Source organism: Hemiscyllium ocellatum, chromosome 15 (assembly GCF_020745735.1).
Source record: "Hemiscyllium ocellatum isolate sHemOce1 chromosome 15, sHemOce1.pat.X.cur, whole genome shotgun sequence".
Lineage (NCBI taxonomy): Eukaryota > Metazoa > Chordata > Chondrichthyes > Orectolobiformes > Hemiscylliidae > Hemiscyllium > Hemiscyllium ocellatum.
In genome coordinates, this window is record NC_083415.1 from 31125427 (window position 1) to 31142480 (window position 17054).

General features: G+C 40.9%; 1 protein-coding gene across 4 annotated transcripts in view; it reads right to left on the minus strand.

Moving 5' to 3' along the window:
- The window catches only part of helz2a (helicase with zinc finger 2a), a 103231-nt gene that overhangs the window by 73109 nt on the left and 13068 nt on the right, over positions 1–17054 (minus strand). For all 4 annotated transcript variants that reach the window (XM_060836332.1, XM_060836331.1, XM_060836333.1 and 1 more), the window contains exons 2-4: positions 11529–12617; positions 9441–9624; positions 9200–9307 (exon numbers count right to left, since the gene is read on the minus strand). In XM_060836332.1, the coding sequence (XP_060692315.1) occupies positions 9200–9307; positions 9441–9624; positions 11529–12523 (1287 nt within the window). In that variant the 5' untranslated portion in view covers positions 12524–12617. The remainder of the gene's footprint in view (positions 1–9199; positions 9308–9440; positions 9625–11528; positions 12618–17054) is intronic.

Consider the following 17054-nt stretch of genomic DNA (forward strand, 5'->3'; position numbering starts at 1 on the left):
CTTCTACTTATACATGTCTCTTTGACCTTCGGAATGATCACGGTGCTGGATGAAAGAAAGGAAATTTTACTGCTCCATTTATCTCAATCTGCTATGGGACTATTTAACAATAATAATGATTAACGAACAGTGGCAAAGGTTTCTATTTAACAGCATTGACATTCTTCCATCTCAATACACCAAAATAAGAACAAATAATCAAACGGAAAAAGAATTTCAAAAAAAAGAAAGGATAGAATCATTAAAAAATGACTTGAATTTTATGCTTACCTTGCTAATGGGATGGCAAGCATGCTAATGTTGCCATACCAATCAGCTGCCTGTCCTCCAACCCCCACATCCTGCTTTCATCAGTATTTTCCCATGACAGGGAGCGTCAAGCTCCACACATGCCCATTGGCCAATTGAGGTCTTAAAGGGGACAATAACTAGTCTTTTAAGGCCTCCTGCTGCTGTCACTGGATCTTTACTTGTGGCAGTGGAGCCCTTTGCTAGGTCTTGCCATGACCCAAGCAAGAGCTGTCAGTCTGGTGAACAGGCTGGGAGAAGGTATACCTCATCAATGACTCCCCCTGCAAGTTGTGAATACCTCCCCGATTGTCCCCCTCCCCGACCTGTCACACCTGCCCACATTCTTTTTAACCAGGAGACTTTCAGGCTGTACTCCACTGCCAAATGTCACCCTCAGATACTACTGCACCTCCTGGTGGCACTGCTCAGACAAGACAGCTTCTGGTAATTTGATTGGCCAGCAATTCTCTGAGGCAAGACTTCCTCTTGGAAAGGGATGGAAGTCCCATCTCAGTCAGTTAGAGGTTTGGAATGATCCCATTCTGACTCCAAGTAAGTGGAAAGAATATCAAGAGATGAAGGTTAGAATCTTTCTTGTTGAAGGTGGTCATTGCTTGGTACTTGTGTGGCATGAATGTTACTTGCCATTTATCAGGCTAAACCAGCTTTAGGATTGAAATGGTGAGCTTTATACTTTCATGAGGTCTGGCTTCCACCTGTGCTCCATGATAATGCCTCCATTTTTCAGATGCCCCACTGTGTTGCAATCCCTGTTTCCCCAATTACCCTTTATCTTCACCCTTTTTGTTTGAGCTCCTCTATGTTGTGATTAACAATTTCGTTTTACCACCAAGGCCTCACACTAGCAAGAGGTCACTGCCTTTATAAGCCCTGTACTCTTCCCAGATCAAGGCCACAGTGATTATGAATTGCCTTGACGCCTTCTTCAAGACCTCTGACTCCTCTTCCCTGCCTAATCAGAATCCACCCGTTTTTTTACCCTCTCTCCACCCTCAGCCAACTAAGTATGCTTCTCCTTTCCTTTTACACATTGCCATGCTCTTCATGTGCTTGCAGTGTGTTTTGTCACGTTAGCTGTAGGCATATGTACTGTCTCTGGCATTGACATAGCACCATAACCTTTACCAATATGTACACCCTCTGCCCCCAACCTTTCCCATTGTCATAATACTGCTCCTTACAGGCAAATGCTTCACTCCTGCACTCTGGTGTTCCTCCCAGGGCACAAGCTGTTTCTTTCCCAAGAGTACTGAGTTGCCACTCTGAGACAAAAGCTCCTGCTTGACCTTCTGAACTGAAGTGCTACAGTGAGGGAGAAGCTGGCATATTGCTGTTTTCCAATTGGATTCTGTGATGTGCCAGGGCGTGCTGACTGCAGTTGTAAAGCTAACAAAATGGAGACATTGAATATTGTGAAGGTTTAGCTTGGGGCATCAAAGTTCTCTACCCACACAGACTAGATGTAGAAAACCAGGAAAAAAGGTACACACTAGTTGCATACAGTTGAATTTCTAAAGTGAGTATCTTGATTGGGCAGATGTTAATTGGGAGCATAAACATAATTGCAGGATCTGAGGAGGAAGGACTGAATTGTTAATGTTTAACTCAATGGTGAGAACCTGATTTTAGGATCCCCACTCATTTAAGTCATCAGGCCCACCATTACTCCTGTCACTTCTGGGAGTGGATTATTATGTCCACAGGTTTTAGAGACAACTTTGAAGGAGGTAAGAGAGGTTGAGATGCAAGAAATCTAGGAGGAGAAATTCCAGAATGAGAAACCAGGCGTATTTACCAAACATGTCACTAAACTGCCAGTCAAAGACTTATTCCTGAGCAAAGTAGAAAGCAAAGTCATATCCATGTGGAAATATCCTGAGACCGTCACGTTTGCAGGTGACACAAAAATAAGTGGGAAGGCAAAATGTAATATAAAGAATCTGCAGAGGGATACTTACAGGTTTAGTGAGTAAGCAAAACATTGACAGATGAAATATAATGTAGGAAATTGTGAGGTTTTCCACTTCAGCAGGAAGAATAAAGGAGCTGAATACGTTTTAACTGGAAAAATAATGCAGAAATTTATAAATCAGGAAAAATTGGCACCAATGTTCAACAGGTAATGGAGAAGGGAAGTAGAATGTTGGCCCTTAGTTCAAAGGGAATGCTACAAAGATAGGGAAGTCTTGCTAAAATTACACAGGCACCAGTTAGGCCACACCCTGATTACTGAGAACAGTTTTGATCCTTTATCTAAGAAGAAATATATTGCTATTGGAGGCAATGCAGTGAAAGTTCACTGGGTTGATCCCAGGAATGGAGGGATTTTCTCATGAGGAGAAGTTAAGTAGGTGTGGCCTGTACTCATTGGAGTTTGAAGGGGCAACCTTATTGAAACAGATGGGATTTTTACAATCTTGACAGGGTAGATGCAGAGAGGTTGTTTCTTCTTGAATGAGAGTTTAGAACCAAAAGACAAACTTTAGAGTAAGCAGCCATCCAGTTGGGACAGAGATGAGGGGCATTTGTTTTTCCTCAGTGGGTAGTGTATCTATGTAATTCTTTACCACAGAGGGTTGCAGGGATTGGGTCATTCTGTATATTTAAGGCTGAGGTAGATAGATTTTTAATCATTGTGAGAATCAAGGGTTACTGGGAAAGCCAGGAATGTAGAGTTGGAGATTATCAAATCATTTTGAGGTCTGACATGACTTCTTCAGACTCATAACATTAACTCTATCTGTCAACATAGATGCTGTCAGACCTGCTGAGTCTCTCCAGAATTTTCTGCTTTTATTTCAGATTTTCATCTTCCCCAATATTTTCCAGGCTAGTGACACTTCTTGTAACATCACTTTAAAGCATGGATGTGATAATGAACCAGAGACAAGGGAGAGAAGATGATCAACAACCACAAGAGGTTTTCAAGTTTCAGCATTCAAGTGTTAGGATGTCTGTTTCTCTGTTCCTTACATCTCTGTAACCAACCTATCTGTAGACCAAACCTATCTTAACTTGTCAAGTATAGTCAATCAACATCATTTACTATCCCTGGGTGATGCTAACTTTCCAAAACAATATTTGAATACAACACCACCCACATTCTATGAATGGATTTTGAAACTAAAAAATGGCACACTCTGAGTCATCACTGGGAATTCTCATTGTATTTGCCGGCATATCTTTGAAAATGCTCCCAAAATATAAATGAAAATTGAAAATGCTCCAAAAATTAAGCTGTGGATTTTGGTTGCTAGGAAACGAATAGGATGCTCCAAAAGAGGTTGCATGTGATTTTAAAAAAATACATGACTAAGAAACTGACTACTATTTCCCAAAACAAGTAGAAAATGGAACTGTAAATTTTTACGAGTTAATTTTAGTCATTTTTAGTTCCAGATGCGGAAAAATGCATTTTGTTACAAACTCATTTTCAGCTACATTAATTTAGATTTCATTCTTTTAATACAAATTAGTTATAAAAAAAATTCAGTTGTATTCATACAATTACATTTTAAAACATTGTGCTGTTGCTTAGGTTCATGGCTAAATTTGCATTCACGAACATGCAATAATGTTGGAACAGGGATCCAAAAACATAGAAGACTCTCAGAGTAACATACTTTCCTAATCAACCTGCTCAGAGATGTTATTACACACTTTAGACTTGAATCCAGGCCGTGAATATACCTAACTACCCAGCCTCAATGGTAAAGATTTCCATAAATTTTTTACCCTCTGAGAGAAGAAATTCCTCCTCATCTCTGCCCCAAGTGGATCTGAGAGAGACTTTTCCACTGCACCACAAGAACGACTCAATTTTCAATTTTTTTAAATCAGCCTGTTCAGACATGCTACAATACACCTCTGGAGCGAATGGGACTTGACCATGTACCTTCTGGTTCTGGAGCTGGATCATTACCACTGCATCACAAGAGCTCCACTCTCAAAGCTAGCATCATTTCAAGAACAATTTTCACTTGGATTCTTGATTAAACCTAAATATACTGATTGAAGTGAAAACAATTTCACAATCTAGAAAGTTGCAATTAGAGTGAGCACAAAAGTATTTTCTTCTCTCCTTGTCCCTTCCCTTCTAACTTATATCTGCAATTTATTTGACTATTTACACTTTCGGAATTTCATGGGTTCTAGCTGCTCCCTGTCACCATGAACATGCAATCCCTTTACACATCCATCCCGCATCAGGATTTTATCAGGGCTGTCCGCTTCTTCTTTCTGGAAAAAAGCTCTTCTCTGCCTAGTCATGCTCGTCTTCATTTTGAACAACTTCTCCTTTAACTTCTTTCACTTTCTTCAGGTCGAAGGGGTGGCCACGGGTACCCGCACAGACCCCAGTTATGCTTGTTGTTTGTGGAGTACGTGGAACATTCCTTGTTTCAGTCCTACTTGGGCCCTTACTCACAAATCTTTCTCTCATACATTGATCACATCATTGGTGCGGCTTCCCTCTCTAGTCCAGAATTGGAAATATTTATCGATTTCGCACCCAATTTCCACCTGCTCACACCTCCACCTGGGCAATTTCTGACTCCTCCCTTCCCTTCCTCAACATCTCTATTTCCATTTCTGGGGTTGGCTAGCCACCAATTTCCAGTACAAACCCATCGACTCCTGCAGTTACCTTCACTATATAACCTTATAGCCTTACAGCCTGCTTCATGTAAAGACTCTATCTCATTATCCCAGTTGTCCATCTCTGTCGCATTTGTCCTGATGTCCCGATTTCAAAGAGAACGATAAACTGTATTGCATGATTGAGTGCTGATTGATTGGAAAGTTAACCTTGATCATTCGCGGTGCTGCCATGGAGAGTTGACTGGGGAACAATTGTCCACCATTCTATTGTTTAATTCAAAAAGGGCACAGTGCCTGAAATGTTACTTTTCCCTACAGCTGTATATGTTGCTTCCAGGAAGCATAAGTTAGCCACCCTGCAAACCTTTTTGATAATCTTAAACTGCTCGTTGGTGTAATATTAAGAGCCTGTTATCTAGAGTAGAGTCAACTTGCAAGCCAGTCAGCATATTTTACTCATACAGTATGAATTGTGCTTCCTTTGAAATTTGTCCTTACAATTGTCTTGATGAATGCAGATGAACAGTTTCAACATTGTGTCTCCTTTTCAGCAGCACTTGCACTCTACATTAAATTGTACTCAGCAACTATTTACAAACTGATTTTTTTAAAAATGAACTATAAGAAGCACTAGATTCTATTAATCAATACCAAACTTGGACTCCTTGACAGATAAAATATGACACAACTAATGAAAAATAATATCCAAAAGATATTGAATTGGATCCAAGCTGGGAAGTTTGTCAAAGATTCTTTCTAGGTCACTCTACACTTTGGACTGTCACAAACACTGACATTTCTATTTGTATTGCAAACATGGGTGAAGGCATAGGTCAAAGTCTGAAACATTGTGAAATTCATTATCCTAGTACAGCACCCAAGTGATGTGCAGATTCATGCAGAACTAAGCAGATGAACAGGATAAAATTGAGTAAATGGCACCTATTATTGCAAAATATAATCAGAAATTGCTGGAAAATCTCAACAGGTATACACGCTGAAGATAGGGTTCGGTTGGTGGGGGTGGGGGGGTTGTGGCGGGTGATAGGTGGAGATGGAGCCCAGAGAAAGAGAAAAACAGGAATGTGCCAATGTCAGCTGAGGAGAATAAATAGCTTCTCATGGGGATTATTAGTGGCTGATAATAGATTATTTGTGGTAGCAGCCCATGTGATGACAAGACCTGGTATGTGAGGTTGGGGTAAGGACATAGCAGAAGGTGCTCAGACCCTAAAAATATTGAATTCAATATTGAGTCCAGAAGCTTGCAGGGTTCCAAAGCAGAAAATGAGATACTGTTCTTGCCGTTTGCGCTGAGGGTCTCTGGAGCACTGCAGCAAGCCTGAGACAGAGATGTTGGCCAGGGAAACAGAAGCTCAGGGTCAATTTTGCAGTCTGAACATAGACTTTCAGCAAAGTCACCACCCAGTCTGTGTTTCACCTCCCCATTGTAGAGGAGATCACATTGTGAACAGTTAATACAGTAGACTAGATTGAGTAAAATGTAGGCAAATCACTGTTTCACTTGGAAGTTGTGTTTGGGGCCTTGGATACTGGGGCAGGAAGAAATAAATGGATATGTGTTCCACCTTCTGTAATTGCATGAGAAGTTGTTGTGGAGCCATGGGAATTGAAGGGGGAGTGGGCCAGGGTGTCTCAGAGGAGAATAGTCCCTGCAGAAGGCTGACAAAGGAGGGGAGGGGAATATGTATCTAATGGTAGCATCATGCTGGAGGGAGCCAAAATGGTGCTGATGATCCTCTGGATGTGGATGCTGGTGTGATATAAGGTGAGGACAATGGGGAACCTTCTGCTGTTTAGGGGTGTACATGAGAGGGGGTGAAGGCAGAAGTGCAGGAGATGGGTCAGCCATAGCTGAGGGCATTGTCAACCGTGGTGATGAGGAAACCTCAACTGAATAAGAAATGAATATCTCAGAGGCCCACTTGTAGAGGTTTGACCAGGGCACCTCCTTGATTGGCATGTACACATTCAATTAAGGACAGTGGCCAGGCTCCTAACTCTGTAAGGCCAATCAGAGACCTACCAGTTTCAAAGGAGCACCAGGGTACAGTAAAACGTAACTAACTGTGAGTGGAAAAGAGGTCTACTCTCAGCTACTTACATTAAAAAAAAGACTTCCAGGTAATGGTATTACAGTAATATCACTATATTTGTAATCAACACTTCCGGCCTAATGTTCTGGAGACATGGATTCAAATCCCATCATGACAAATGGTGCAATTTGCATTTCAGTTAAAAACTGTAATAAAAAGTCATCTTAATTTCCCACCACTGATTACTGTTTAAAACCAACCTAGTTCACTAATGCCCTTTAGGGAAGGAAATGTTCCATCCTCACTTGGTCTGGCCTTCATGTGACTCCAGCTCCTCAGCTATATGGATAGAGTCATAGAGATGTACAGCATGGAAACAGACCCTTCGGTCCAACCCATCCATGCCGACCAGATATCCCAACCCAATCTAGTCCCAACTGCCAGCACCCAGCTCATATCCCTCCAAACCTTCCCATTTATATACCCATCCAAATGCCTCTTAAATGTTGCAATTGTACCAGCCTTCACCACATCCTCTGGCAGCTCATTCCACACACGTACTACCCTATGCGTGAAAAAGTTGCCCCTTAGGTCTCTTTTATATCTGTCCCCTCTCACCCTAAACCTATGCCCTCTAGTTCTGGGCTCTCTGACTCCAGGGAAAAGACTGTGCCTATTTACCCTATCCATGCCCCTCTTAATTTTGCAAACCTCTATAAGGTCACCCCTCAGTCTCCGAAGCTCCAGGGAAAACAGCCCAGCCTGTTCAGTCTCTCCCTATAGCTCAAATCCTTGCAACATCCTTGTAAATCTTTTCTGAACCCTTTCAAGTTTCACAACATCTTTCTGAAAGGAAAGAGATCAGAATTGCACACAATATTCCAACAGTGGCCTAACCAATGTCCTGTACAGCCACAACATGACCTCCCAACTCCTGTACTCAGTACTCTGACCAATAAAGGAAAGCATACCAAATGCATTCTTCACTATCCTATCTACCTGCGACTCCAGTTTCAAGGAGCTATGAACCTGCACTCCAACGTCTCTTTGTTCAGCAACACTCCCTCGGACCTTACCATTAAGTGTATAAGTCCTGCTAAGATTTGCTTTCCCAAAATGTATTTATCTGAATTAAACTCCGTCTCCCATTGGCCCATCTGGTCCAGATCCTGTTGTAATCTGAGGTAACCCTCTTCGCTGTCCACTACACCTCCAATTTTGGTGTCATCTGCAAACTTACTAACTGTGACCCTTATGCTCGCATCCAAATCATTTATGTAAATGACAAAAAGTAGGGGACCCAGCACTGATCCATGCGGCACTCCACTGGTCACAGGCCTCCAGTCTGAAAACCAACCTTCCACCACCACGCTCTGTCTTTTACTGCCCACTAGGCAATAATGCTATCACAGCCAGTAACACTTACATCCTGTGAATGAATAGAAGAAAACTGAGAACCTACATGCCATCTTTTGGACAGTGAGCCTGTCCTCCGACCTCTAACTGTCTAATATGGAGAAATGCACAGATAAGTGACTGTTTCCTGTTGTAAAGCCTCTGATTCCCATTTTAACCAGGCAACAGGGGCCACAAAACTGCAGAGAAAATCTGCCTCATGATTTTCACACTATCAAACTTTCTCTTCTAGCTTATATAAATAATGTAATTTATTGGTACGTTTACTCCTGTTTGCTACATTTCTCATTCCCAACATTGTTGGATTCCACGCACACATTAAACTAAGATCAATCATAAAGCCCTTTGCTACTGGGACCCTTCTCAATGAAGGTTTAGGACAGAATTTGTATATGTCCACACTTATGGGCATGTATTGTATTGTTTGTTATAAACTGGCATCAACCCTTTCCTGGACAGGACAGAATAGGTGTGGGTAATGGAAAAGTTCAAATGAGTGCAATCACATTTATTGCATTGTTTTAAATTTAGATCATGTGAATGCTGATGAAAGTAAATATTTAAGTTTGCTCAGTGGTTAATTATAAAGAACTATAAGCATGTTTATTTAACAGGAGATGTAGATGACATTCCACTCAGTTGAGTATATTCTATTATTAATTGCAGATGGTAAAAAAAAACTCAGTTGTAGTAATGCAATGTAATGTGTATCCAATAAAAGTGTTGTATCTTAAATTGTCTAGTTGGGCCAGTCTGTGTGGCATTCCTTAATCTCATACAGATGTGACAATACTTGAAGAGAAGCAAATATATACCTGTGATTTTATGTGAAAGTTCCACTTCAGTTTAGATCTTCTCTTGTAATAAGGTATTCTTAATGCACAATCACATGAAATCAAAACGTCATCAACTTCTTCTGACATCTGTAAATCAATTAACAATATTAAAACATTTGCAATGACAGGCATTTATTAAACAAAGTTGAATGCATGATAGAAAAGTGAATACCATTGACAAAGATTTACAAGTGGTCATTGATGAAAGAAAACATCTTACAATCAGTATTTCATTTCTACAGTTCCTGTATTCCTCCAGTATTCTGTCCTGATAGGATAACAGCCCCTGATGTTTTGCTGACTGCTTCCGCTTCTGAGCAACCTCTGACCGCATCAGCCACTCTTCAAGTTCTTTGTGAGAGTGAGCGTGGATACAGTTCTCACCAAATTCACAGATGTCTAACCTTTAAAATAAAGTAGTAAGATTATTCTATAAGTCATGAAAAGGCAGAGAAAATCCCCAAGAAGTAACAGAGTCATAGAGATGTAGAAACAGACCCTTCGGTCCAACTCTTCCATGCCGACCAGATATCCTAACCTAATCTAGTCCCACTTGCTAGCACTTGGCCCATATCCCTCCAAACCCTTCCTATTCATACACCCATCCAGATGCCCCTTAAATGTTGTAATTATCCCAGCTTCCACTGGCAGCTAATTTGAACTGAGAACAGCAACATCAGAACTGGCTTCATATTTAAATCACCGGGTATTTCATTTCCTCAGACAATAACAAGTTTTATTAGCAATGATACTTTGTCTGCCTACGAATTAAACATACAGATCTAGCAATGCCTTGATCCAGCTGCAGGTTTTGATTTCAAGTGAAGATGTCAACTTGAAATTCGGAGAACAGGTGAATTTCCATGCAGGAAGGGAAATGAGAACGTGGTCTCTTTTTGATCGTGTTTTACCCCAGCTCAAATCTTCTGCCCACAGCTCACAATAGGTCACTTGTTCACCCTGTTGATCATGGAATGCTGGGTAAAGGTGAGAGGGGCAATCTTGAAGTTACTGGCATTAACATCTGTGTGAAATATTATTGCTTAATATGCTCAAAAACTAAATCAACTCAAGGAAATTGAGTAATCAATCTCAGGAAAGAGAAACAAGCAAAGTTATGGTCAGGGAGATGTCTGTGCACAATGCTTTTTCAACCTCTGAACTGATGGTAATAAGCAAAAATTCATCATAAGCAGAAAAGGAATCGTGGGCGGCACGGTGGCATAGTGGTTAGCACTGCTGCCTCACAGTGCCTGAGACCCGGGTTCAATTCCCGACTCAGGTGACTGACTGTGTGGAGTTTGCACGGTCTCCCCGTGTCTGCATGGGTTTCCTCCGGGTGCTCCGGTTTCCTCCCACAGTCCAAAGATGTGCGGGTCAGTTGAATTGGCCATGCTACATTGCCCGTAGTGTTAGGTAAGGGGTAAATGTCGGGGTATGGGTGGGTTGCGCTTCGGCGGGTCGGTGTGGACTTGTTGGGCCGAAGGGCCTGTTTCCACACTGTAAGTAATTTAATCTAATCTAATTTCAGTCAAGAATCTATAAAGGAACTATACTTTAAAGCTATGAGATAATTCTAAGTTGTGTTAGATATTAATGTGCCAGGAATGAGCATGTATTTTAAAAAAAATCAGTTCAAAATCAAGTTCTGGTTACTAACATTGTGACATGTAGCCCTAAAATTCTTCAAAACATGCAGTCACATCCAAATCTTACTAATCTTACCAGACTTTACAAGATCAACAGGAAGTACATTGGCCAAGAATATTTGACATTTACCAGCCAATGAGGGAAGGATCATTTAGTCTCACCACCCAGCTAAGAGATAAATGCACCTCTTTTTTTCAGAGATTTGTCTCAATGCTGTGGATATGGCCCATTTTGACAGAGGTTACGCAACCTTTGCTTATTCCATTTACCAGCTTCCAAAGGGTTATGGGTTCGAAGTGAGCCAACCAAGTGGTAACTTAGACTCTGCCCTTGGCTCCAACCCTCTAAATACATTTTTTTTAAATAAGGAGCAGATAAATCTGTAAATGGCACAACTGATTCTTTGCCAGGTCTCTATCATTTTAAGGGATTCTCCTGATCTACTGTTGGAATTTCAGTGGGTCACTGTTGAGAAACCCTTTGGATTTTCAGGTTCAATTTTATCATTTCCCATTCCAGGATGGCCTGCAATGTTACACGACTCTTTCTGAAGAGGATTGCTCACTAACAACATTCGAGGAAGAATGAATATTGTTCCAAGTAATTAATCTTTATTCTCCACTGGGTTAATTTGGTAAATAACCAAAATTTCATTCACCTTGAACATAACTGATATTTGTTGGCTTTAAGAGATGGTTCCCGGTGGTTCCACACAACTGTGGTGTCTGTCAAGACCATCTGAATATGTTCTATGGATGTACAATGATTCTCAAACTTATCCTGAGAAGAAAAGATTACCAGGCAGACGCTACAATAAAACTGAACATTGTTTTCTGCCACCCTCTCTGCTCCTGGTTTTCCATTCCAGTTTTGTTGCTGAGATAATTGAAGCAAGGTTAAACGTTTCAAACCTCGGTGTGTCTCTGATTTCCAGACCATCAGTTCAACTTCACTATGAGCAAAACTGCAATTCTTTAAATCATGACATGACACTCCCTGCAGAACATGTTTGCAGTATTGTAAGTTGTTTGGAGATGAGACTGGTCTAATTTCATTGCATTGCTTCATATCACTGTTATCTTCAAGGACATGCACTAATAATGGACTCCATCCATGCTGAGAGGAGAATGAACAAAGTTTGTGAATATTTTGGTAGGAAAGCTGCTGAGGGACACTGTAAAAGCATATTGCACACAACTCAGTAAATTGTCCTTCAAATTCATTAACAATTTCTTCCTCAACAGTTTGTTGTTTATTTGCTGTGCCTGAACATGGACTCCCATTGTTTGTTCTTTCCGCTATCAACTTCTTTAGCTTGTGTCGTTCAATTTGGTTTTGTCTTTCATAGTTCCAAACAAAGGCTTCTTCTTCACTCCAGGCAAAGGTGCAGCGATTCTTCATCCTCTTGCAACCTGAGCCTTCCCTGTAGAAGGAACACACTTGATAGCGTGCAGGATTAATGAAAGCTGGTCGTCTGCGAATAAGTCTCCAGCTGCCATTTCTGTTCTGTTGTTTCCTGGCAACAAGCTGGAGTTGTTGGCATTTGTGGTTCACATTTTTAAGGACAATGGTACTTTCATTCGTCTTTTCGAAACATTGAGAACAAAGTAGCTGCAAATCAAGCACTTTGAATAGATCTTCCCCTCCTTTCATTCTCCCTTGGGAAGGCTACGTGCTGCTTATTCCCAATGGTCTGCTGAGTGGTCAAATGTCTGTCCCTGAGTTCTAAATGAGGTATGTATAAGTCCTGCAACAACAATAAAAGGACAAGAGAAGTTTTTTAAAATTCATAATAGTGTAAATAAATATTAGAAAAAAAATTAAAATCGTATTAGTATTTGTACGATTTTACAATGGCATGAAGTTATGAAACATTGATTGAAAGCACACTAAATGTTAGAGAAAGAACATGCTACAAGAAGAACTGCACTATATTACAGAGTCTGACCTGATTCAAAATTACAACTGACTGAAGATGGTGAAGCTACTGGTATACAGATACAGCAAGTAAATAGGAAGGCAAATGGAAGGCTGTCATTTATTGCAAGGGTAAGTTGCTAACTTTGCAAGACATTTTGCAACAATTCTACAGGAAATTGATAAGTGTAGTGCACAAATAGGTCTCTTTACTTGCGAAAGGCTGTAACAGCATTAGAAACAGTTCAGAGAATGTTCAATTGACCCATTCCTGGGATGAAAGAGTTATCTTATGAGGAAAGGTTGTGTCTATATCCATTGGAGTTTAAAAGAATGAAAGGTGATCTTATTGTAACATATAAGATTCTGAGGAGAACAGGCAGGATAAATGTTGAGAGGATGTTTCCCCTTGTCAGAAAGTCTAGAATTAGGGGGTCAGTTTAAAAATAAGGAATCTCCCAGTTATAGAGATGTACAGCGTGGAAACAGACCATTCAGTCCAACTCGTTCATGCTGACCAGATATCCCAACCCAATCTAGCCCCACCTGCCAGCACCCGGCGCATATCCCACCAAACCCTTCCTATTCATATACCTGTCCAGATGCCTTTTAAATGTTGCAATCATACTAGCTTCCACCACTTCCTCTGGCAACTCATTCCACACATGCACCACTCTCTGCATGAAAAAGTTGCCCCTTAGGTCTCTTTTCTATCTTTCCTCTCTCACCCTAAACCTATGTCGTCTAGTTCTGGACTCCCTCCACACCAGGGAAGAGACTTTGTCAATTTATCCTATCCATGCCCCTCATGATTTTATAAACCTCTTTATAAAGTCACCCCTCAGCCTCGGAAGCTCCAGGGAAAACAACCCCAGCCGATTCAACCTTTCCCTATAGCTCAAATCCTCCAACCCTGGAAATATCCTTAATGGGGAGAAATGTTTCTCAGAAGGGTTAAAGTCTGCGGCATCTTCTTAACCAGACAGCAGGGTCACTCAATAATTTAAAGGTTGAATGAAATAACTTCTTGGACTTGAAAAAGGTCAAATGATTTAGGTGTTGCACAGGAAAGTGCAGTTGTGGCATGATCAAATCAGCCATGATCTCATCAAATGGCAAAGCGAGCTCGTGGTCTCAATTCTGCTCCAAATTTCTATTTTGTATGGATTTCCACATCCAAACCCACCAACGTATTCAAAGTTTGTGAGAAGATATGTAGCTTGGGTGCTCGTTGTTGTGGTTCTGTTCGACGAGCTGGGAGTTTGTGTTGCAACACAAATTCCCAGCTCGGCGAACGAAACCACAACCACCAAGGTATGCTCAGATCACTTTGGTGGACTAATGTAGGGAAGTTAATGGAACTTGAGAGAAAGCAACAAAATGACCCTAAGGTCACTCAATGATGGAAGAACATCGAACATCTACAGCAGTCTTCTCTTTCCCCAAACTTGCCTTCTGACAATTCTGTTGGCTTCCAATGCAGTCACAATGTATAAGACTGTACTCTCATTCTGCAGTAGTCTAATGGCATTTCTTATGGGACAAATGGTGAGCTTCTTCTTGGCCCTGGAATCCCAGAGACTGTGCTTTGTTTGAGAAATGACCCTGGATCAGGGAATAGTTCTGCCAGTCAGTATTACATGAGAATGAACAGAAATCTGATTCCATTGCTATTCGTTCACCTTAACTAAAATCCAGATTCTGGATCAGTGGTGCTGGAAGAGCACAGCAGTTCAGGCAGCATCCAAAGTGCAGTGAAATCGACGTTTCAGGCAAAAGCCCTTCATCTGGAATAAAACTGTTTTATTCCTGATGAAGGGCTTTTGCCCGAAACGTTGATTTTGCTGCACTTTGGATGCTGCCTGAACTGCTGTGTTCTTCCAGCACCACTGATCCAGAATCTGGTTTCCAGCATCTGCAGTCATTGTTTTTACCCCCTTAACTAAAATCCAGCCTGACATGTGACATACTTCCAAAGTCCAATTTTCTCCTGTCCAATAATGAAAGCACCAGTGAATGCCCCACAGCCCAAGGTCATTGCCATTAACCATAGCAACTCAGTGACGACTAACTAATTCAACTTAGGGGAGAAGCAGAATCCTTCCTGATAGTGTGGCTTATTGCACACCAGCCACGGGTAGAAAAGGTTACAGGTCATTCTGCTATAACACGATAGTGGCATTCTTCTGCAATCTAGTGCTATAGAAGTTCATGCTGTGAGAAACCGCTATAGAAAATCACATTGTAGACAATCGCTATACCCAGCCAGTATAAAATTCGCATTATCCAAATTATGTTCACAGTTTATCAATCGCGTTATAGCCAATTTGCGTAATACCGGAACAAACTGTATATATTAAACTATTAGACTCACTACCAGTGCATGTGAACTGATCAGCTAAACTCACTCATTAAATAATTTGTCACATTGCAATTCTAATTTTTGCTTTCCCAATTTTATTTGGAGCTGGAATGGCAACGTACTTTTTTTTCGTGTAAAACTCTGGACATGGTCAGAGCAAATGACTCACATTTTGTATAGCAGGGCAACCCAAAAACATACAACCTTCTGCCTTGAATATAAAATACAGAGTGCAATGGTCCTGTATTTTATTCAATAGATTAGAGATACCTAGATTAAGCAACGTATTATTTGCATATCTCCTTCCTCAGTGACTAGCAGATCCAAAATATACCGCTTGTATTCCAACTGAAGTTTCATTCCTCATGCCAAATCTACTCAGGATCACAGGTATCTCTCAGGGATACAATGTCCCTTGGATAGCTTTTCAGACCAAATCCTGATATCCATGCTCAGTGTCCTCATCTACCACATGTACATACATGAAGTCTCTCTCCAACAGCACTGACTGATTCAAAGCTGTTCTGTCCATAGTTTAATCTTTACTCAGTTCTGACCAGTTCTGAAGAGTCATATTCAACTCAGAACATCAACGCTGTTTTTCTCTCAACAAATGCAGCGCTTCCAGCATTATCTTTTTCTTTAATTTTAGATTTTCAGCATCCCACAATGCTTTCCCCCTTTCATAAATTAATCCGACTTATTTTCCACACAAATAGTAGGAGGCAAACTTTAACAATCCCTTAAAGCTGGTCACATGCAAGATTAATCCTGCAATTGCTTCCAATACAAATATTACATCAATATTGTGTTGCCTACTGGTTAACATGCATGCTGTTGAGAGGCATAATGGATCAGCAAGTGGCCCAAACTCATAAGAGGTTTACATTACATAAAGCTTGTCGGTATTGCTTGAAATAGCCTGCGCCTATTAAAAGGGCAATGCTATTGTTCCTACAGCAGAATCTAAAATTTATTCTGTAACTGATTCTGCCCTGGGAAACTATCAACTACAGCGCAGAAGAAATGATGGTTCAAGATTCTCCAATGCCACTCTGGAGGTTGATCGAGGAGGGAAACATGATATATCCACAGGGATCCAGAAAACCCTCCAAACAGATTCTCAGAAAAGATGCGATTTGATATTCATGAAGGTCAGCACCAGGAATCAGGCCCTGAAGTTCTGGATGCAGAGTAAAAATTCTCATATAAACAGTCAAAGTCAATGGAAGTCTCTTTGAATTCCATATTTGACCAAATAATACCAAGTGCCTCGGATACTGCTCAACAACTTTCACATTTTCATACCAACAGTCACTGTCAGTCAGGACTCAGATATAACATTCATATAGTTCCACTCAACCTCTGACATGTAGCACTGCTGCAAACTTACACTTCACAGCTTGCACTCACTGCCACTATTCAATAGCTATATCAAACACACTGCACCACCCTTGTTGACACACTGCCCTGCCCCTTACAAAATGTCTCATACCTGACCCTCTTTAAATCATCATCCCACCATTTTTTTCTGATTTACAAGTTGCAGATGGCACCAGTACACACAAATTCTCTCCCTCCCCTCACAATGCATACAGATATATGATTTAGGAGCAGGAGTAGACCACCTAGTCATTCAAGACTACTCTACCATTCAATCACATCATGGCCAATTTGAATACACTACATTCTTGCCCACCTCTAAAACCTTTCAATCCTGTGCTTTTCATAAATCCATCTACCTCTGCCTCCCACAGCTTATTGAGGAAAAGCATGCCAAAGACTCATGACTTTCTGACAGAAAAAGAATATTTACTTCTGAATTGGAACTATATTGTTGTTGCTTCACTGTCACTATGTCAAAACTCTGGAAATCCTTCCCTAACAACACTCTTTACACCAACA